This window comes from Capra hircus, chromosome 2 (assembly GCF_001704415.2).
Source record: "Capra hircus breed San Clemente chromosome 2, ASM170441v1, whole genome shotgun sequence".
NCBI classification, from domain to species: Eukaryota; Metazoa; Chordata; class Mammalia; order Artiodactyla; family Bovidae; genus Capra; species Capra hircus.
This window is the reverse complement of record NC_030809.1, coordinates 88,496,216-88,520,112: the sequence shown is the minus strand read 5'-3', so window position 1 is coordinate 88,520,112 and position 23,897 is coordinate 88,496,216. Positions and strand designations below refer to the sequence as shown.

At 35.6% G+C, this 23,897-nt stretch overlaps 1 protein-coding gene across 2 annotated transcripts in view; it reads right to left on the bottom strand.

Moving 5' to 3' along the window:
- MBD5 (methyl-CpG binding domain protein 5) overlaps positions 1-23,897 on the bottom strand; it is a 149,434-nt gene that overhangs the window by 35,756 nt on the left and 89,781 nt on the right. For both annotated transcript variants that reach the window (XM_013969841.2, XM_018062636.1), the window contains 4 exons: positions 23,217-23,889; positions 18,329-18,431; positions 17,046-17,226; positions 10,587-12,719 (listed from right to left, as the gene is read on the bottom strand). In XM_013969841.2, the coding sequence (XP_013825295.2) occupies positions 10,587-12,719; positions 17,046-17,226; positions 18,329-18,431; positions 23,217-23,329 (2,530 nt within the window). In that variant the 5' untranslated portion in view covers positions 23,330-23,889. The remainder of the gene's footprint in view (positions 1-10,586; positions 12,720-17,045; positions 17,227-18,328; positions 18,432-23,216; positions 23,890-23,897) is intronic.

Genomic DNA, 23,897 nt, shown 5'->3' with positions numbered 1-23,897 from the left:
ACTGAAAATCTAAAATAATTCAAACATTTTACCGCTGTGCTATGCCATCGCAACAAACTTTATATATGACTGTTACCACTGAGGCCTTGTCCAAATACACAGAAATGTTTCCATAGTCGTAACAGAAGTACGAATACAATGATATACTTTTCTCATTTTCCTCCTACCAGAATAACGCAAAGGTTTTTCCTTTTTGAAATATAGCCTCTATATGAACACTTTTAACTATGTAGCATGTGGACTGATCATATTTATTGAACTACCTGATAAAGTTTGGCATTCATATTTTGATTTTTTCATTATTATATATCACATGGGGATGGACATCTTCCTGTATATGAAAGTGTCCCACTTTTGAATTTTTCTAAGGAAAATAATCATTGTGAGCATCAAAGACAGGTAAGTGAAAGGCTTGCAACATGTAAAAGTATACAAATAAAAGGAGCTATCATTGTCATCATTACTGACATTAGTAGCTAAAGTTAGTTGTGATGATGTGGTAACAATAGGAAGTATAAAATCAGCATATCCAACACATATATCTCTATAGCATGACTTTGCAAGTCTTCTAGCTGTTGTGGTCTACTTTATTTTTTTAAAGCTCTCACTGTTGCATTTAAAGGAGATAAGATGCTGAGGTAGGCATAGAGTATATAAATCTTTAAACATTAATTCAGATCTGTGATAAAAACCAGTAATACCTTAAACGTTTCAGTGCTCCTTAAATCTTGCTGCCATTTCCATAAATAGGTACTTTGGTTTATTTGCATTTGGAAACCACTTTTTTGAACAAGCTAATAAAAACTCTTATTTACTAGTAATCACTATCTATGGCTTTTTCCCCTATCTGCTAAATAATCATGACATATTTAAATATACAGATCACCATTCCTCTAATCACAGTCAAGAGTACATTTCTGAAATAGTCTAGTGTGTATACAAGGCTTTGTAGATGAAGGATTTCCTTAGGGGTTATTACTCTTTTATCTTTATTTTGTGAAACAGAAACATCCATTTTGAGGATTTATGAAAGCAGTCATTTGGGGACATTATTCTAAAAGTTCTCCATCTAAATATTCTTGAGGAATTACAATAAAGAAAATACAGTTATTCTAGGTATATTTTTGCATTACCAAAAAGAAGGTGGTGAGTATCACAAGCTTCTTAAGGGTAATATGTGGATCAAGGCATGTTTTTTATTTTCCCTAGTTTTCAACACACCAATTCAACAATCAAGTATACTCTGCTGAACAAAAGGATAAAAATGATGATACAGAGAAACAACAACAATAACACAACACCCTGCCTATTCTTTCAGGAAAGCAGAATTTAGACAATGTGATCACACACAGATCTACCTGTCTGTCTCAAACATTTACTGAGAGCTTATTATGACGCAGGAAATTTTAAAGCTCTTTTCATAAAGTTAGTATAACTACAAGGCAATATGCTAGGAACTATAGCAGGTATATAACAAGGGGACAAATGTAAAACTGACGGTGTTAGGAAAAACTAAGCAATGGTAACCTTTGATCTGGGATTTGAGCGGAAAAGAGAGAATGGGATCCTAAGTGGAAGCAAAATAATTTTAAAAACAGACAAGGAGGTAATAAAGTGTATGGAAGGTAATAAGAATCTTATGTATCCTCAAAACAAATATGACTGAAAATATTGTACGCTGCTTTTCTACCCACCCCAGCCCTCTCAACCCTGGTTAAACCTGCTGCCTTAGACAAGCAGTGAAGGTATTTAAAGTCATCTTTCTAAACCATTAATGGCAAGGATTACTTATTTCCCTCTGTATTTCCAAGACCTAAGAGTCTCTAACACATGGTTGGCACTCAAAAAATGTTGGTTTAATCAATCTATTAAGATTGTAAAACATGCATTCAACTTCTAGAAATCAGATCACTTGCTCTGTGTGTGGCAAGTGTGTATATGGAGGAGAGAATACCACCCATTTGTAGAGAAAGTGAAAACTGACTCTTGTATTGTGTATTGTGACTCCTGTATTGTGAAAACTGACTCTTTATCTCCTGGTCCAGTGCCAGGAGATAAAGGCTGCTGGAAGGGAGATGGTTGGAAGATGTCAAGTTACTTTAAGAAGACTCCCAGCTGGAGAGTTAAAATAATCTTACAGAGGAAGAGGTCCATCCCAAAGTACTCTGAATTCTTATAGTCACTCATTATTGCTTGGGGTCACTGAAAGAGGATCCTGTCAATTTTTATAGCTAGAAGGAAAACTGGAAATTGCTTATTTTTGAACCACTTAATCGTGAATAGGCATTCTCTGGTGAACTTACATCTCTACATAAAATACTATCATCTGCTCAAGCATGTGGGGAAAAATGTTTTCTCAAAGCTGATTTTTTTTGGTGGGAGCAGCTGTTTTGTGCTTAATCTAATGAAGGAGATGGGTTGTTTTTTTTTTTTTTTTTTTTGAGTTTTTTAAAAAGCAAACTATTCACTGAACATTTAGCAGTTAAATAACTAAAAGGCAGCTGGGAGCCTGGAACAAGTTAGCAAGCTGGAGAAGTCCTTTAATTGGGAAGAATTTTTATTTCACACCAGCCAGCGGCACCACAAACTGGCATAACTTCTTTTTCTCATTGTTTCTGTTACTTTTAAAGTAATAAGAAATTAAGACTGGAAAGCTAACCAAACAAACATCCCTGGTGTGAGATCATATTCCTAGACACCCAATCAGAGATTGAGATAGTCCAGTACAATTAGGAAACAACAGTGGGAGTTCTTCCTGTGGGGCAGATTTTCAGATGTAAAGTGTATTCTTCATATACACATATAATTTATAATGTATGTGTGTCTGCATATGTGTATATACAGAAATAGCATCAGTCATTTCTTTTTAGGATTTTTTAAAGGATATTTTTCCTATTACTAAATTTCATCCTTGAGATGTTTCATCTCATTTTTAAAAAATTTGCTTTTCAAAAGAAAAGTAGTGTCTACCTCTTTAGATTTTTTTTTCTTCTTTGTCACTACTACTCTGAGAAGTCATTGTTCATATTAGGCTAAACTTTCATAGTTGGCCCTAAGTATTAATACTGTTGCACATTTCTTTGTATGTGCACAGAGGGCATACGGCTCATTCCAATTGACCAACAGGTGTTTTAAAAATATCATTATAATGGGAATTTGCTGTATGACTCAGGGAACTCCAACTGGGGCTCTGTCACAACCTAGAGGGGTGGGAAGGGGTAGGAGGTGGGAGGGAGGTTCAAGAGGGATGGGACCAATGCACCTATGGCTGACTCATGTTGATGTATGGCAGAAACCAACACAATATTGCAAAGCAATTATCTTTCAATTAAAAATAATTAAAAAAATGCCATAACACCAGTTCAGCCTATAGTCCCAATTTTGATAAATATAACTTCATGCTATAAAACTTTTTCTAAATTGGTAAGCCCAAATACTGCTTTTTAGCCACAAAATTCAAGAAACCTAAGAAATAAATCATATAGAAGGCACTCCTTCACTATCTGACCTTTATCATTTGCTTTGGCAAGTGTATTTCAACTGCAAACAGGATCAATGATAATCCTTAATAAAAATGAATGCTTCTAGAGACAGGAGAAAATATCACGCCCTAGTAAGTCTAGTAAATATACTTTTCAATCCCATGAAAATAGAAAAAAATTCTATTTAAAGGGTTGATTTAAAAAATTGAAAGATAACTTTTATGAGCAGTCTAGATCTTCCAACATTAGTTTCCCAAGCCTTAGTAATGACATGGTAACATGTATTTACAAAGATATACCAATCTCTGTCTTGTACCTTGGATGTTGATATAAATGCCCAGCATTCCTTTACCAGAAGTAGGCAGGAAGCCCTAGGAACTATGTCTATTTGTTCTTCACCAAAACCCAAAACAATTTAGGAGAAAGAGGCGAGAGGGATCGGTGGCAGTATCTCAGAAAATACTCTCTACCGTCAATAAGGCCAACCTCTTAGAGAAGAGGGAAGACCAATGGAAGGAAGGAATGTAGCCTGTACCTTGGAGTATGAGGTCAGAGTGATGATGACTGGATCAAGGAGGCCATTCTTATGGGGTCAGACAAAACTGTGTTTTATTACTGATCATTTCTGCTTCCTTTATTAACACATAGGATTACTCTAAAAGCTGTTGAAATGAAAAAAAAAAAAGCTTGAGATTTTTGTTTCTCAAGTAACAATGGTTTTTTGTTTTGCAAATGCTTTTAATCACATTTTTCTTAATAGTTATTGTAAGGAAACAAATGCTGAGAGAAGAGGTTAATTCTCCTGGTTGGATTTCTGTTCTCTCTGTATGCTAGAATCACTGTTAATATGCTCCAACTATCAATATTCAAACTGAGAGTTTACCCCATTTTGTTTAATGAGCAGAGCAAGTAGTTTCTAGGTTATTAATAGTTAACTTTGTGTCCTTCCATTGTATACTATTTTATCTTCAGTGCTAAGCAGTGCTGAGCACATACCAGATGCTCAATAAATACTGACTTAACTACCTCATGAATATTTTAAGACAGTGTTTAGAGCTATTTAAAGGCTGTAAAATCAATTTCGTATACCCTCAATTAGTATATTTTGATAAATGAAATAGTAAAGACCAAAAAAGTACAATGCATAGCCACAATATTATTTTATGGAAACTGATTCTGTTAACTTATACATGTGAATACTGGGGCATGCTCTGTTAGCGGGTGATGAAATAATTTCAGTGGATCATGACTGTCATAAAAATACAATGAGATAGGGTAAGATAGGATGAGATAGAATGGCAGAGTGCATCACATGGAGTGTTTTTTCAGGAAATTTTTGTTGTACATTAAAAACTTCTCTTTGGCGAAATGGAATCCAAGTTAATTTGTTAGAAATTAGATGTAAAAAAAAAAGTTTGAAAAACACTGCTTTAGGAGGCCTCTCAGTTGCTCAGCTCTGTGGGGGATGATCTATGGAGCTGTTTCAGGAGGCATACTTATCAGACTCTAGTGTGGCAGGTATCCCTGTGGAGTTATGCAGTCCAGGAGCCCTGCTCTAGGGCATCTGTGATAAATTCTACTCTCTCCTATACCTGTACCCATGGGTCTTGGAGAGAGATTCTGAATTTAGCTCCTACCCCTGGAGTATCTTGGCAACACCTGCAGACTTGTCTAGTTCCATTCTAAATCTATAAAATGGTGAGTTGTTACTTTGACTTTGCCAGAAGTATAATTCTTAGAAAATAACTTTTACTCTACTCTTTCCTTCGTTAGCATTAATGTTGTTTGATAGAAGTTCCGAGAAGGTAGAATTTTATGATTTATTTAGTACTACATGCACATGGAAATGAAATCTGTTTTGATGACACTGTAGGAATTATGTTTCAGCATTATTTTTAATGAGTTGGATCTTGGTAGAGTTAACTTTACTGCCTAGAATTTGGCTACTTTTAGAGGCTACTACAATGTTTTTAGACCACTTGATTTTAGTAAATAAAGCTTAGGAATCTCCTTGAGATCTTAAGGATTTATAGTGGTTTTATAAGTGAGCTTAGTGTATTGCAATAGAATAAAATTCTCCCAATTTGCACACTGGGACAATTTATTTCTTGAAAGGTACAAAATAGATCATTGAATCAGCAAACATATCACACCACTATGAGTTCTGTTATCACTTTTGATTACATAGACTCGATGTCTAAATTCAAACATATTTTAATTCCTTTTTTTGTACACGAGGAAACATTAAACCTGGATTATGTAAACAAAGCAAGTGGTGTAACCCTGATATTAGGAAACCTTCTTAAACAGCAAGACATTGTCTGTTGTAAAAATATCTTACAGCAAAGAAGAAATGGCTCATTTTGCAAAAATTTATCTAAAAGAATAGACATAGATTTTTATCACATAATCAAGAATATAATATAGTTTTGGTATTTGGTTAAAAAGAGCAAAGGGCAACTTTCAACCTAGAAGTCTGTGCATCAATCAGATGAGGAATCTAGGCATTTAAAAACTTGGGTGGAAATACTTTCAATAGCAACTATTGTTAATTCAGTCACAGCCTTAAAGCAATCTTTGCCTTTTTTCACTCTATATAAGTCTGCATTAGACAAGAGGCTTACTTCCCTTCAAACGTCCCATATCCTGAGAGAGCTAACATGTACAATAATCCATCCTGGAGTATTTTTATCCCATAACCTTTTTGCAACTATAACCTCAAATGAAGGGAATGACAGTTTCCCTTTCTTTACTGGGATGTTCTAAGAATAAATAAATACAGAGAACAAAAAGCCAAGCTTATATATGAAGTATCCTTTTGTGATCTCTAAGTTTCTTATACCTACCAGTTCAGAGGCTGCACTGAGTTTCAATCAAATGTATTTTGTGCTGAAAAAACACTTTCTTTTCCAGAGTTAAAAAAAAATATATAAATATTCATGAGCATATATTTATTCACAGGTTTATTTAGTCTTGTTAGTCGATGTATATCTTTAAGAGTTAAGGCAAAGAAATGATTGAATCATTTACTCTTTTGGTACAAACCCATACTCTGCCCCTTCACAGGACTTTATTTTCATGTGTTTAGAAGAGCTGATTAAATGTTTATTAGCAAAAAATGAGAATATAAAAGGCATTTTAAAGTGAAAAAGTTGTATTTAATGACTTTATCATTTGGAGGAAGACAAGCTTCAGTTATTAAGTTGGTTAGCAGAATAGTCCAAATCTTTTTGCTTCTTTGAAAACTGTGAAAACCCACAGGGCCATGAAAGGCTGGGTCCTCTGCAAAGGCCCCAGTTACTGGCATGTGTGTTTTTGTTCTGTGGTAAACAGGTGGGCAGCGGTCAGAGGCCTGAGGAGGCACGGTCCTGATGGCACTTGGTTTTGAATTCTTCCCTAAACCAAACAACAGGACACATGCTGGAACCACTTAAATGTTGAAATTCAACTAACTTCATAAGCTGAAAATTGCTTTAAATGTATATACGACTGATAGATTTCATAACATACCCGCATTCAGCAGTTTGAATTGGACTGATACTGAGGAACTGATTGGGTTTGGTTGCCAGATCCACCAGAACTTTGTTTTACAACTTGAGGAATGTTACCAAGTATCCTACTGGTTGTTTTCTAAATCTGTTACATGGAAATATTAAACTTCACTTGTAATTTCATAGCCAAAATGTTAATAGAAACCTGTAAACTTTGCAATGCAAAGTGTTCAGAGAGCTTTAGTGGAAAGGCAATTTCAAAACACCAAACAGAATTAATAAAACCTATCTTCTAAGTTTTAGAAGTGTTTTCTAAGCATTCATATCTTTTATCTGATTTTTTTTTACCATCTTTGCCTTCAATTCTCATATATGAGTTATAATATATTTTAAATATGGACTGGTATTCACATATAGGCCTAGAATATGAATATTTGGGTTGTTTATAATAAAAACCTCTCTATAAAAGAAGTTCTTGAAAATAACCTATCAAGTTTTCAGAGTGATTTCTGGTCTTCAATGCAATCTTAATGTAACATTTTTGAGCTGCTGCTTAGGAGAGTGGAAAAAAGGCACTGGGGTGAGCAGGAGGTATTTGAGCTCTGTTCAGGCTCCACGACCACAAGGAATGCTTGGGCCATGTCACCCGCAGGTGTCTCTCACCCGCACTGTGCTATCAGAACTGGTATGGCAGGGCTGGCATGGGCACAGCTGTCTCCTACAAAGGCCTACTGACACTTCACCCACTAGGAAAACAATTCTTATCTGAGTGAGGCAATACAAAATCATTTACATCAAGGTTACCAAATGTAGTTCACAAATGAGGGGCAGTTCTTTTGATATTGTGGACATTTTATCTGCATTGATACAAATATCCTAGTTATTGTATACTAGGATATCAGAGTCCAGAGAGAGAGGGCAAAATAAGTGACTTTGGTCTAAAAGTGCATCAAAAGTTTACAAACATGGTTTCTAACATGCGTTGATGTGCTTCAATTCACTGTCTTTTGGATATTTTTAAAGATTCGAAAGGGAAAACATATTTTTGACAACTAGATGCTTCTAATGAAGAACTTATGCAGCTGGGAAGAAAATGGATTTTAGGATCAGATGAACCTGAATTCAAATCCTTATTCAATTATGTATGACTTTGGATACTCCAGTTCTCTGAGGCTCAATTTACCCATCTGTAAAATGATAACAAGAACACCTTATACTTTGGAAGACTGTACAAACTAGAAATAATACAGGTAAGTCACCTAGTACATCAGAGGTACTCAAGGATAACTAAAAGCAACATTTTAAGAATAAAGTGTGTTTTCTTCTAATGTCTTCCTAGTATGCTAGGAATACTTAGCAAAGCTTGAAGGGAGAGTTATGTCTGTCATCAGCTGTTTCACTGTAAATGCCCACCTCTGGTGTTTATTTGATGGATGCTAAGCAATTATCATGACAGTACATTCAGCTGACACAGATCACTGTGTATATAAAAAAATGATATTAGAAACCTCTTTAATAAATCAGCTCATCAAAAGAGCTACATTAGTAAATCTACCCATTTTTATTACCAGCTGCACATCAGATCTATGTACATTAATTAGTATTTAATTTTATTAAGTTTAATACTTTAAAAAATTCTAACTGACCTAGATTTTTATCAAGCATATGTTTTCTGTTATCTTACACATGATTGGTCACATCCACATCATTATTAGACATTTATTCTCATCCCTTTTAGCTATTTATATGCTAACACTTTCCTTATATAAATAAAATTTCAACATATGTGTTTCAACAATCCCAGCACTGGCAATCCAGATCTGATGTTTTACAGAGAGGCATGGAACAAGAAAATACATGTCTAAGACTATATAAAATAAGTCTAAACTTGACAATCAGAAGAAACAAGAACATAAATAAACGTCGGTCTTTTCCATTATAGATAAATTAAAATACATCATTAATAAAATACGTACACTTTGCAATATGAACTTAGACCTGAAACAAAGTAAGTTGAGGTAAGGGGTATCAAAATTTAAAAATATAATACAATGAGACAAACAATGTCTCATCCAAATGATTGAAGCTATGCTTAATAAATATAGTGTATTTTTAAATAGTTACTGACTTTATGTAACTTTAATCTGCTAAATGCATAAGATTAAATTTTCATTTATTTGAGATTATCTAAAAAGAAATAGGAATCACTGAGAAGCTGGAAGCCCCTTTGGAATAAGTATCCTGTTAAACACATAATAGCTTCATGAGATTTCTTAGACTATCAAGAAGGCACTAATCATTTCAATTATCTTTTTCACCTTATATTCTTTTTAACACAAGAGGTCAATGAACAGTTCTTCATTAAATACTGACATCAAACATAACACATAACAGAAGTTGTGGAGAATGGCAGGTATAAGTAGTGACACCAGGAAGGAAAACACTTGATTTTACTATCAACAACAAAGACATGTAGGTCATAATGCCTTTCTAGCATGGTGATATAACAGTCTATATATAACCACACAATAGCTTACTATTAAAAGCCTCAGCAGTTTTCTTACTTCCAGTAGCAATCTGGTTTTAAAAGCCCACTGTTTTCATATCTGAGTAATACCATCTCTATATTCATTTTTTATTTCCACCTTGTCATTTCTCACCACTCTCTCAAATCATTATTGTTGGATTCTGGGTATTTCTAATATTCTTATGGTCAAATTTTCAGATGTCTCCATGAATTTATCTCTGTAGTGCTTCTTTAAATTTTTTTTATAGTAATTTCTGAGGACTCTACTGAACAAAATACAGTTCTTTCTAATGTGTCTACTTTCAAATAAATCTGTCTCCATTAATAGCAGATAATGAGATACTATAATGTCAATGGTAAAAATAATGGTTTAGTTCTACAAGAAAACTGCAAAATAATTTCAAGATCAAAAATTCTGGAAATCAGGTTTTCAAGCCTTTTTTATTAGAAAACTTAAATTATTACCTTTTTAAAAAAGGAAGTAGCCAATATCCATTTTTGAATTTTTTTCAAACAAATAGTAATGAGGGATAGCAAACTAGGATAAGAAAACACATTAGAAGACAGCTTTCTACTTCATACAACTTCTAGTTAACTCTTCCTATTCATTTACCTATTTCCGGTCAGCAGCAAGAACAAAAAAATATCCATTTATTTTTGCCTCTTTTTTGGATTTTCCAAGGTGAGCTTCATTTACCTGAATACAAACACAAGCTAGGGGAAACGGCTTTTATATTGGCATTGACCAAGTACATGTCTCAATAACCAGGAAATCCTGCCTTCTATGGCTTCTTTCGTAGTTTAGAGTCCAATGGTTATTGAACCAACTGAAAGTCGAAGGAAATTCAAAATGACAGATTGACAACGAATAACGGAAACACATGGAATCCTCTTGGTTGTTATTTTTTTTTCTAAGAGACAAATCCCTAGCATTCTGTAAATAAAATTATAAATACTAAAGAAATGATGAGAATTTCACATCGGGGAAAGGATCATTTCTTATCATAATAAATATTTTGGTACAAATTTTAAAAAAACGTATAAAAGTTTAGTACCTTTGGGTACTTTTTTCTAATAAAACCATACCTGCTTCAGAACTTGTTTGATTATAGCTGCTAACAATGCTGTTTGGTATCACTGGAGTGGAGGACGTTGAAATTCTTGACTGAGGTGGATTGGGATGTAATGAATTTCCTAAAGCCATGCCCGACTGACTGAGCATCCCACAGTTCCCGCTAGCCTGAATCTGATTTATTAAACCTGTAAGATGGTGGTTTGGGACTGGACTGTTACTGTGAACAAAGTTAGTGTTTGCATTGTGGCAGTGCACGGCTTCCCCTCTTAAAGGTATGCTCTGTGTCAGTGAATTCTGAAGAACACTGGAGTTCATACTGGGATCTGTGAAATGCAGCTGGTTAGCAGAGCAAGGCAAAGCAGTATTTGAGCCCCCACAACCCGGGGTACTATTGCTACTCAAGTGAGAGCTTTGACAACTCATAGACTGTAGTAACTGAGACATTGAACTGATGGGAAACGACCCCTGACCCTGCTTCCTTAGCAAGTCGGGTCCGGGTTTAGGAACTGCAGAACTATCCATTTGAGACTGTCTGAGCAAACTCAACACTGTGGTAGGCGGCTGTTTTCTTTTCCGCAATGAGTCTTTTTGCTGAGACATCAGCTTATCTCTTAGTGCTGCTCGACCACTTTGCCCTTCACCTGACGGGAGAAGCATGTTGGCAGTAGGAGGGAACATGGTGTTTAAAGTGCTATGTCCTTCAGTGTTGCCACTGCCAGCAACAGCTCCAGAATTGCTACTGCTGCTACTGTTGTTACCAGCAAGTTTGTTTTGATTTGCTAGCTGTGCTTTGGCTGCTGCTGAGAGTAAACTACTTGCTGGAAAGGAGGCAGCATTGTGCTGGTTCAAGATCTGATTTAAAGGCATTCCCAGCAAACCAGGCTGACTCTTTACAGAACTTCCGGCAGATGCAGTAGGAAAAGCTGCACTGCTTGGGGGATTTAGTACATTACTCATTCCAGCAATTAATGGGTTAGGGATATCCTTGTACTGATGATGTCCATCGGACTTGGTAGAAGGGCTTGATGGCATTGATGGCCTTGGGGACCCTATTGTTGACCTTGGTGACCTGGGTGGAACCTTAATACCACTGCAATTGGCCTGGGGTCCTAGAGGTGGCATCATGAAATTTCCGTGATCTGATGATGTGGAAGATGAGCGTGATCTTTGGGGCGATGCCTCAATCCTTCCAATTCCAGTCCCCATCATGTGCACTGGGGATGTCACTGGAGAAGGGGACAGGGAGGTTGAAGCTGAATGCTGAACTCTTTGTACATGACTCCCATGATTCATATGACCAGGTTTTACGGTTGGCAAAGGGAGATTACTTGGCAAAGGAACAACAGCAGGAGGCATGCTTACATTCATCACAGGTACCTGAGAGTGGACATTTGAATGGAAACTAGTTGGATTAATGATAACAGGGTTCTGATTCACCGGTTTACTAGGAATAGGGTCAAGAATGCCAAGTGGATCTTTCTCAGATGTTAATGGCTTTTTCTGAAGAGCACAAGAAGGTGGAGGAGGGGGAGGTGGGCCTTGGGGTGGTTTGTGGTGAAACATTGCTCGTGGTATTTCCATATTAGTTGAAAAATTACACATTGGTTTTTTCATTACTGGACTCTTTGTAGTCAAGGTTGGGGAAAGAGGTATATTAGTCCTTCCAGCCATTGCACAGGATGACTGTACAGGAGAACCATGTAGCATTACTGAAGGTGGAGAAAGAGGAGTCCTATTCAGGTGAATAGGACTAGAATTGGGAGCTCCGTGAAAACCAGGATTACTTCTTGTGAAGACATCAGGGCTTCCAAGTGGGTCAGTCCTTGGCGAGATCGAGCCGTCTCCATATATCTGGGAACCTGACGATGCGGGGCTGGGCAGGCCTCCATGGCTGCCACGGAATGGAGACTTCTGTCCATGCTCATTGCTGCCCAATCTCTGCCGGGGGTAGACAGGGTGGAGTTCCTGTTGCTGGCTTCCAGGCAGTTCTTGTACATACAGTCTTCCCATGGTGTTTGATGATCCAATCATTAACTTGAAAGGATTCTTACATTCAGGCATTACAGAATTTGTAATTCCTTCATGTGACTTATTTCTTACAGATCTTGGAGTTGCTGCCCGTGAAGGTACTACTGGAGTTGCATCTGATGTGAAAGAGAGAGAAAAAAAGAGTCTGTTAGTAGTCTCAATCCTTTTGTGTGAAAGTGGAGGAAGGGAAGAAAGGAGAAAATGAGGAAGGAAGGGCATCTGCAAAAAGAAATTTGCAAATAGAAACTGTGACTCTGCAATAAAAAAAAAAGGTCTGTATTCTACAATAAATTTTGTCTGAAAAAAATGCACATTATTCTTCCTTAGTTGACCAAAGGTTCTCAATAACTGCACATTATGCTTGTTTACCTCCTATCTGTTGAGAAAGGATGAGGCTCTGAATCTGTATATACAGACATAAGTCATTCTAATAATGTTTATCATATGTAAAATCAAGATTGACAGCCCAGATGGAAATGATAATGTTATTATCATTTGGATTTGAATTTTTTCAAGAATACAGTTACAAGAGAAAATTGTAATCTGTCTGGCATACTATTTTCTTGGATGACTTAAATGAACTGCCATTTTCACCAGAAAATTTTTTACCTTAAAAATGTTTCTATAAACCTCCACAAGACAGCTACAAAAACTCTTTCTTATCCCAACATTTTGACTGTGACAGTAAAAGAGTCTTAATTTTTGTGAATTGAGTAAACAGGATTCTGAATCTTTTATAAAGGGAGCAATAACAACAGTAAATACAGTGAAGTTAAACAATCATGCTAACTTCACATCAAGTTGGTAATATTGTAACACTTTAATTACTTTACCCTTAATCAGTCATTGTTGTAAAAACAGCCTTTATCAACCAACTTTGGTAAAAGATTGCAATTCTTTTATTAGGGTAGAATTCTTATGCAAAATTTAGTCAGAGTGCAACCATCTTCAGTACTGGGTTCCAACTGAGTATTCTCTTTTTAGAGTGCAGTGCTCCCTTGCTGGTTTTTTGGAATCCCTTCAGTTCTTTCGGAGATCAGACAGAATACAGGCAACAAAAGCAAGCTGGTTCATCATACAGAATTTTCATTCAATCATGTCAGAATTCTAGTTTTAAGTATTTTTAGTTCCTAAAGATGTTTAACTATTTTATAAAGTTGTGACTTCTAAAACTGGGGTGGCAAATAAAATTAGCTTCATATGCCAATTCTCATCAACTGGTGGTGGCTGCTTACAGAACTGTGCTGAAAAGGATGCTGAGCTCTAGCTGGGCTGCATGAGAAAATGCCAATGATTCTATTAGGGCACAGGACATGGGAGTGGTACTGTTCACATTATATACTGGCCATCCCAATTCTGAGACCTACAGCATATCAGCAAGTATACTCGGATTCATTTGCAATCAGAGGTATATTTACTTGAATGGATAATTACACATTTAAGATAAATATACTTCTACTTGCTGGGTACTATACAGGTTGAATCATAATGTAAAAATTTCTGAGACAGTGGTTTTCAACCTGGATAAATAGAAGTCTTGATAGGTTACAATTAAGAAGTAAAAGAATGCAGTGAACATATATATTTTTCTTGGGAGGTGTGGGCTTTTTGTTTCTGGCATGGTAGAGATTCTTTGATAGAATGATTTCTGGACAATACATGAAAATTAAAAGAAACAATCATATAAGAGAATTGCAGTAGATAATTTCAATTGAAATCATTTTTTTGTTAAAGAAAGTTTTAAAGTTGGTAATCAAGGAAATAACACATGAAAATGTCTGGGGCACTAAGCATGGCATTCAGTGAGAACAGAGCTGTCTCTATTAATATCACTAACATCATTACAGGATTGACTGTGTCCTCTTCAGTAATAAAACCACCAAATTGTGTCTTTTCTTGTTTATTTATATAGCCATCTATAGTTCAATGATAAGAAATATAGACATTGGCATTTTTATATTCAACAGAATTTAGAAAGGAGCTGATGTTCAGAAAGGATTTCTTCCCTACTGGGGAAAAATAGTTACCATTTAAAAAATAACAGTAATATTAAATAAGTTAAAGCCATGCTGCTGTTATGTGGCAGTAAGAAATTAAAGTATTACGAGAGTTGGGAAATATAAATGCTGGGCACCCAATGAGTGCTTTCCTGTATATCAAATAGACTTTTTGAAAGAGATAAGTTACATGTTTTATGTACACAAAACAAAGAGAGGTGAAAACTACTGAGCCTTCTTAATCCTTAAGTATTTAAATCCTAACCTTTTAATATAGTTTAACATTTAAAAACTGAAATAAATGCCGTATCTGAAGCTGGTAAAAGAGTAGAAATTAATCCATTCAAGTATGTAGTTTTAAAAGGAGATGGAGCTATACCTTATATGCCTATACTAATTTAATTAAATATTTATCTTTAATTTAATTAATGAAACTAGAATGTATAGAATATGACAAAGGACCTAGATCAAGATTCTGCTTCAGTCATTAAAAAGGCAACAAGGCAGACTCTGTAGGCAGGGCTGAAACTGCTATGATGTGAAGTGAGAACAGCAGTAAATATGAGTACGTGCAAACACATGTGCAAGGTACAGTGTGAAAATGAAAACATACTTACATGAAGGTGGCAGGACAATGGTAAATTTTAAATAGCTTTTTACTATTAAATGTTTTTAAGTTGCAATACCTTTTAATTTAAAAAATGTAGCTTGTTAAAAGAAAGAGAAAAATTCACTATTTTTTTCTTACATACCTTAGTGGAGCAATTTTTCTGATCATTCCTGTTAAAGTTTAAAGGTTAGTTTAAAGGTAATAGGGTTACTGAAGAGGAGCTCTCTGCTAATAATTGCCAAATTTGTCTCTCCCTGCCCTCTTCACAGAATTCTAGGAGTGACCTGTATGGTATCATAACTGCTTCTCTTTGTATCTAAAGCTATCAATAATTTGGCCCTAATTTACTTATGCAGGTTTAATTTTCCACTTGTGTCACATTAGTCTCCACCGCATTCCTTAACTATTCCATAGTTGCTATGGACAAGAATTTTATTTTCCTTATATGCCTAAATCCTACTATTTCCCAGGGCTGGTGCAAATCTGAGTTCTATAATGAAGCTTTCTGATCACTGCAGGTTACACTCCTCATCCCTATTTTTTTAACTATGCAGAGCAATGTTACTTATCTTTCACAAACAAATGCTTTGGTGTTCAGCCATATTTTATCCAGAATTACTATTCAAGTGTTAACTGTAATATTTTGGAGAGTTCCTATTCTAGCCCTTACAAAGAAAAATTCCTCAGCCTCAAAGTATAATTCCACAAATTACATATGAATCATAAAGGGAAAATGTACCTCAGTAATGGACATAACTTTAACCAAGCAATTAAACTTGATGTCATCAATATGGGATAAACTGCCATTATGTGCTTCCTAATGAAGACATAATATCGCCTATGCAGTATTCCTACCAAATTGTGTTTAACTTCAATAAAAATATAAGGAAGCAATCAGGCAATTCCAAATTGAGGAACATCTATAAAACTGGCCTAGACTCTTAAAAAATATCAGTGTCATGAAAGATTTAAAAAGACTGGGGAACCAGTGTAGATTAAGGAAATAAAACAACTAATTACAGTTGCATCATCTTTGCATTCTGCATTAAAAAGAGATTGGGTTGAAAAAAGCTATAAGAATATTATTAGGACAACTGGAGAAATCTGAATATAGACTGCATATTAGATAACACTATTATATCAGTTTTAAATTTCCTGAATGTGATAATTAGACTGTGGTTTATGTAAGAGAACATCCATGTGTGTTGAAATACTTATGGGTGAACTGTCACAATATCTGTAGCTCCTGAAACAAAATATTAATTGGTAAGTCTAGGGTGTTTAATGAATTATTTATGTAATTTTTCTGCAGCTTTGAAATTTTGTAAAATTGAAAGCATGTGTGCATGCATGTGTTGGATGGAGGTGTAAAAAGTTCCTGGCAAGGTGATTTCTGGTAGTAGGTATTCAATATACAGCTAATATGACTCAATAATACTGCTAGTTCTTGACAACAATGCTAGCTGTATTTGTGGACTACATATTCCAATTCAGCCCTAGGAAAAAGGCTATATTTGTTTCTTAAAAACCAATGACACTTCTCTTTGCTTAGCTCAGCTCTATGTACCTTCATAGTATTTGTAGGTGCTATTCGGTGTTTATTCTGCTCATTTAACTAAATGACTTGGATAGGGAATTTTGGGAGACAACTTCATGGGAATTTTTCAGAACTAATTATCAATTGTAGTGAAAAGATAAAACACATAATTTTAAATGCATTGTGTGTGGTTGAAAAGTGGACTCAGAAAATGCTTGGCAAGGTGGTTTCTAGTGACTCCTTCTCCAGGAGAGGAGTCGGGGAGGAAAATTCCTAAACCCTTCACCATATTACATACTTGTTCCTCCTCCGGGACTGGTGAGCACCAGAGAAGGGTGTGGGGTTTCCATGCTTTTATGAAGTGTGGCCACTGCAATGATTTTTCTTTTATGTATGCATAGCTTTGTGACATCTTCATCTGCTTTAACATCTTCTGCAGTTCTTTGTTTCACAGCAGCTCCAGGATCAAAATTAAACACCTGGAAAAAGCACAGCCTTTGTTTAAAATATGTCTGCAAAAATATTAAGTAAAAAGATCCCCTTGTTAAAAAAAAAAAGAAGTTCTGCATAGATTAACCCATATACCTGAAGAAAACTTTCTCAAGTTTTTAAATTTAAGAAAAGGAACTTTATATATAATGTAATAAATACCTTCTACTAAACTTATGGTTTTTAGTGGCAGGGAAAATAATGAAAATTATTCTAATTCTATGACAGCCAAGATAAATACATGGAAAAGTATAGTATCTGATAATGTTCCCAATTTTAGGTACTTCCTGCTGTTACAATAGTACAAAAAACATAAAATACAGTTAAAACCCCTAAAATCTGACATTGCTACATGCTAGTTTTTTTCTTTGGCTTTATTTTATTGCTATATTAATATTACCTTTTTACTGATTTTAAAAAAATCTACTACTCTATTTAAAAATATTTATTGTATATATACATATACGCTGTTTCAAGTGGTTTTTCTTTAAAGAGGTGACACAAATAAAAAAGAAAAAGTTGTCTATTGATCTTTAGTTCTGAGATTAGCACTATTGTAGGTATTTACAGAATAATGACCTGTGTCTACAGTATATATTTAAAATCATTTAAAATGATTTTGCTTTTTACCTTGCAAAAGAGTAAAACAGTTTCACTTTTGACTAGAAAGGTTCAGCTTTGTGATTTTAGAAATATCTGTGGCAGATTTATCAACACCAGTGCTAAAAATAACATTGCCGACTGAGCAGTAAGGAAAGAAAATAGTGCACTATTAAAGAGTGAGCATGGGTATAGCTCTAATAAAAAGGTGCAAAAGAGGTGTTTTTTTTTTTTTTTTTGCAAAGGAGATTTTGATGAAATATTTAGTAGGAATATAGGTTTGTCACCTTTGAAAATGACTCTTGGACTTGAACTATTTTCCACAATTTTTACGCATTACAAAATGCATGCAAAAGGTATCTAACTTAAGACTTTAAAATGCATATATGATTTGAGAAGTAATATAAAAATGAAATGCCAAATGAGAAAAGCAAACATATGAAACATCTAAAAAACAAAAAACTGCTGATACATCTATTGCAAAATGGTTACCTTGGGAAGAATAAGAGGACATTCCAAGCCACACTTGCATGTTCCGTCTGTAAGCAGGTATGTTTTAACCTGCTCCAAGCAAGATAACAAAGACCCACTGGGACTGTAAAAATAGTTTAAAAAAACATCAGGAAATAATTCTGACTGCACATATTACATGAAAAAAAGGCATAATTTATAGTCTTACTGTCCTTCCCAGGATATTTTCCTACTAAGGAAAAGCATTTTCTTTGTCAATATTATGTTAGCTACTAAATTATAGCCTTTAACACTATTGCTCTTTCTTTTGAACCAAAATATTTCTCAGAAAAATACAGATCTTCATAGAAAAACATAAGTACTTTGACAACTGAGAGCAGAGTAAGGATGAGAAAAATGATATTCTTAAAAAAGTGTAGGTAAGAAAGGAACAAGAAAACTACATGAAAGTAATCATTATCATTTTGAACCAGAAGATCTATTTTGAAAGCTGTTTGGAGAAAAACTGAAATTTAGGAATGTGTTGGCGGTCAAACCAGAGAGTCACCAAGTCTACGAAAGTTTGGGCTGACAAGTTCTTTCCTTTAATCTTGCAGCTCTAGGACCAAGTTGTCCCTCTGTAAAAACAAGTCTCTCTTGTTTCTCCCTCATTCATGTGTTTCTTTGAATATAGATCAGTGTTGCCAAGCTCAAATTCTAGTGAAGAGCCAAGGTGGACTGATAAGGATGGGGAACTCGAGGAAACAGTTTTAGGTGGCAGAAAGGTGCCTGCAGGCCTTGCAGCTGGTGACTGGGTAGTGCTCTCAATGTTACTACTCTTTGGGTGACAGAAGTCAGTATTACGTGATTACTGATCAAATTTAAGTCTATACATTAGGTACTAATTCAGATGACAGGTTAAGTCTTTAATGTTTATTTACATGAGGATTAGTTTAAAATGGGCAATTTTTATCTTAGGACTTTCATTATTAATGTATCGATCTTACAACTTGCATACATATTATGTTTTGACAATTATTATATACTTTTCATTCAAGAATATCTTTTATTTATGACTATTTACCAAAACTTTCACTTAATGCCTTGTGATAAAATTTCCAGAAACAATACTCTCCATTTTGTAAGCAGAGCATTACACTACTTGTTGTCATTGTTCAGTTGCCTAGTTGTGTCTGACTCTTTGCGACCCCATGGACTGCAGCATGCCAGGCCTCCCTGTCCCTCACCATCTCCTAGAGTTTGCCCAAGTTCATGTTCATTGCATCAGTGATGATGTCCAGCCATCTCATCCTCTGACACTATCTTCTCCTTCTGCCCTCAATCTTTCCCAGCATCAGGGACTTTCCCAATGAGTAGTCTGTTCTCATTAGATGACCAAAATACCGGAGCTTCAGGGTCACTATCAGTCCTTCCAGTGAATATTTGGGGTTGATCTCCCTTAAGACTAACAGGTTTGATCTCCTTGCTGTCCAAGGGACTTTCAGGAGTCTTCAAGCAACACAGTTTGAGGGCATCAATTTTTTGGCATTCTGCCTTCTTTAAAGGTCCAGCTCTCATAACTGTATGTGACCACTGGGGAAACCACAGCCTTGACTATACAGATCTTTGTCTGCAGAGTAATGTTTCTGCTTTTCAGCACACTGTCTAAGTCTGTCATCACTCTGCTGCCAAGAAGCAATCAATGAACTTCTGATTTCATGGCTGAAGTCACCATTCGCAGTGATTTTGGAGCCCAAGAAGAGGAAATCTGTTACTACTTCCACCTTTCCCCCTTCTATTTGCCATGAAGTAATGATGGCAGATGCCATGATCTTAGTTTTTTTTTTAGTATTTACTCTTAAGCTGGCTCTTTCACTCTCCTCCTTCACCCTCATCAAGAGGCTCTTTAGTTTTTCTTTGCTTTCTGCCATTAGAGTGGTATCATTGGCATATCTGAGGTTGCTGATATTTCTCTTGCCTATCTTGATTCCGGCTTGTGACTCATCCAGCCTGGCATTTCTCATCAGTGCTCAGCATATAGGTTAAACAAACAGGGTGACAGCAGACAGCCCTGTCCTACTCCTTTCTTGATCTTGAACCAATCAGTTGTTCCACACAGGGTTCTAACTGTTGCTTCTTGACCTGTAAATAGGTTTCTCAGGAGACAGGTAAGATGGTCTAGTGTTCCCATCTCTGTAAGAGCTTTCCAGTTTGCCATAATCCACAGTCAAAGGCTTTAGGGTAGTCAATGAAACAGATAGAGGTTTTTCCAAAATTCTCTTGCTTTCTCTATAATCCAATGAATGTTGGCAATTTGATCTCTAATTCTTCTTTTCTAAACCCAGCTTTAACATTTGGAAATTCTTGGTTTGCTAAAGCCAAGCTTGCAAGATTTTAAGCATGACCTTACTAGCATGGGAGATAAGTGCGACTGTCTGATGCTTAGCACATTCTTTTGTACTACCCTTCTTGGAAACTGGGATGAGGATTGACCTTTTCCAGTCAATCTTTTACGCTGCTTTTTACAGACCTTTTACACTACAGGTGTAGACTATTTTGCTTCTACAAAAATACAGGTAGTAGTTTGGTGTCTATAAATAAACCTGCTTTAGAATGCAATTCATATTTTATTTATGGACAACCATATAAATGACTTAGGCATGTAGAAAAATCACAATTAAAATCCTCAACTTTGTTAACTCATTCATTTATCTGGGCTAACACTTTTTTCCAGATGATATGCAAAGAATAAGAATTCCCATATTACAGACTGGAGTTCCACCCAATGGGAGGGCCAGCAAGGTGTTTTTGGAGGTCTGGTAGCTTTGATAAAACAAAATCACTAGTTATCATGTGAAGAATTCAAGAATATTGTGAAAAAAAACTGCCTCATGTGTTACGGTTAAAGAAAGTCTATGAATGAATCCTAAAGGATTTAACTGTAAATTAAACTTGAATACAAGAATTCCTGAATTCTATAATATTAGAGTACTCCAGACACTTTAGAAACACTTCCTCTCAGTCAGTCAGTTGGGTTCTTTCCTTCAGTTGCAGCTCTTTAATTAACTTTTGGGAGTAATAATTAACATAAAAATAGTTAGAAGTCTTACGGCATAGATAAAGCTTAGAAGATTGGAAGCAGGTGGGAAATTTAATGTGCAGCCTCAATGCCACCCTGAGGCAGGAACAGCTGGAAACTAACCTAAAAATTATAAGCAAACTACACATTGCAAAGGAAGCTATAGAAGGAGGGCTAGCCTCTTATATACGTTCAAGTGGTAAGTTAACCAGTTACACATACACATGAATCAAACCTATGCTGGGCTGAATTTATCTGAAGGTGTTTTAGCTTATCTGGCAAAGTTAGTTTCCAAAATAATCCCTAGTGTGCAGATTTGGGTTGGGAGAATTCAAACTAACTCATACTAACAGTTAAGTCTACTCAGACTTGGGATGTCATGAGCAAGACAACCGACAGACTTCCAGACTTACTTTGCCTTAACTCTCAGCAACCTAAAAAGCCGATTTACCTTTCACAGGGAGAAAGAAGAAACAAAACAAAATCAAAACAAATAAACTGAAATTATCAAGATTTCTGGAGTTAACTGCTCTTAGTTGTAAATACATAATATTTGCTCCTTACAGACTAGAACAACTGTAAACAGGAACGCAACACTGGTATCTTGCTACATTACACTGATGAAGTATTCCTGGAAGTTTGGCAAAAGGATTGGGAACAGAAACACTTTGGGAGAGTTATCCCACGTGTCCTCCTCCATCTAATCTTCAATGGGGTGAGCTCCACATTCCCTGCTTCCTTATCCCTTCACTTCAACATAGAGCACCTCCTACATATTACAGAAGTTAGAAAAGACGTTCAAGAGAATTTCAGCTGGCCATTAAGTTTACCTCAAGAAATAACTTCTACCAAACAAACGAATCCAGGACAGGATCTGAACTGACTTCTGAGATGTTATAGTATGAAATTGTTTGGGTATGTATCATGGGAAATTCCTCATTTATATAAATAAAGCTTTGCACAAACAAGAATTCCACTGAAGCTGAGATACAAATAAAAGTAATACTGATGAACTGAAAGCAACATAATTAATCTAATGAGGCAATGTCATATCTTTTGATGAGTTCTCTTCATCATAGCTTTTTAAAAATTTACATCACAGAGAAAGATTTAAGGTATCCTACTCACATATTTACCAATAAACTACAAAGGAACTTAGGTGCCGATTATTTAATAATAAGACTAAAAGTTCTTGCCAACAGTTATTTCATTCAACTTGCTCAATATAACAAAGACCATCAAAATTTAAAAGAACAGGTATTTACATGTAATCTGTATGATTTTTACTTGTGAGATGACTCCATCATGACTTTTTCTTTTTTATTATTATATGCAGGGAATAGATTAAAAACTGCACAGAAAAAACAGGTAAATTATTTTTAGTTAATATCAGGCATTAAGAAACTGGTAATTGAAACTGCCTATAGAGAAAAACACAACCTTACATCAGAGTAGCCAGCGGAAGCACTATGAAGGACAATAATATTGTCAGGAGACATCGGGTCTATTTTCAGTATTTTACATTCTCCTGCGAATGTGGTAATGACGCTCATGGGTTTCTTTTAGAAATCTTCATCTTTTTCTTTATCCTTGTTAGAGAGATAAGCAGGGCAACACTTTATATAAACACAAATAATGCATAAAAATCCTCTCTTGTAACCTAAGGTAGGTTTTATATTGCAAAATAATATAAATAAAAACACTTAATATTTCCAGCACAAAGATCATTTATTCAAATTGATTTGAGGTGCTACCAGTCACAATATTTTACGTTCTCAGAGGAACAGAATGTACCTTCTTTATTTGGTGGCTGCAAACTTGGAGATAATGCAGGTAACAGGAAGGGCTCACCTGATGTAAAGCACTCCATTTTGATCCACACGACGCTGCCAACCCACAGGAACTTGTATAGCTGGAAGACCTCCATCCTTGTCCCCTCCGTCACACTCCTTGCCTCCATTCATTTTCTGTGTCTGCTTAGGACTCCCCAAAGATATCAGCAATAAGATGATGTCCTTGTATTACAGGGCATCGTGGCCTTCAAAAATGGCCAATGCAGCACAGTTTTCCCCAGACTGTACAAAATGCATTGGGAAGCTTCAGCTCAGTTTGGAACCAAGTCCTTGAAATCTGCCATTGTAGAAAAAATCAGTTTCCCATTATAATCTACATTAAATAACCAATATTTAATTCCTAAGGATGGTCTACATGGGTAAAAACAAGTGCTTCTGACTAAAGAAAATCATATTCAGCAATGCTGGTACCTTTCTGAAGTGGGAGAGGGGAGGAGTGTAAGTTTTTAGTTCAACATTTTGTCTTGAACCTTCATGTTGGACTAAAAGAACCTCTATTGTTTAGAAACTGGTCTCATTTTTACAGTGTGAGTCAGTTAATATTTTCAGGTACTACCCGCCTTTATAGGCCACATTCTTTAAAGTTTCTCTTCATCTTCCAATCTGAATCCAAGATGTTGCAGGTTGGTTCATCTGATGTTTTCATGTCTTCAAAATTCTAATAAGGTAGCCTGAAACA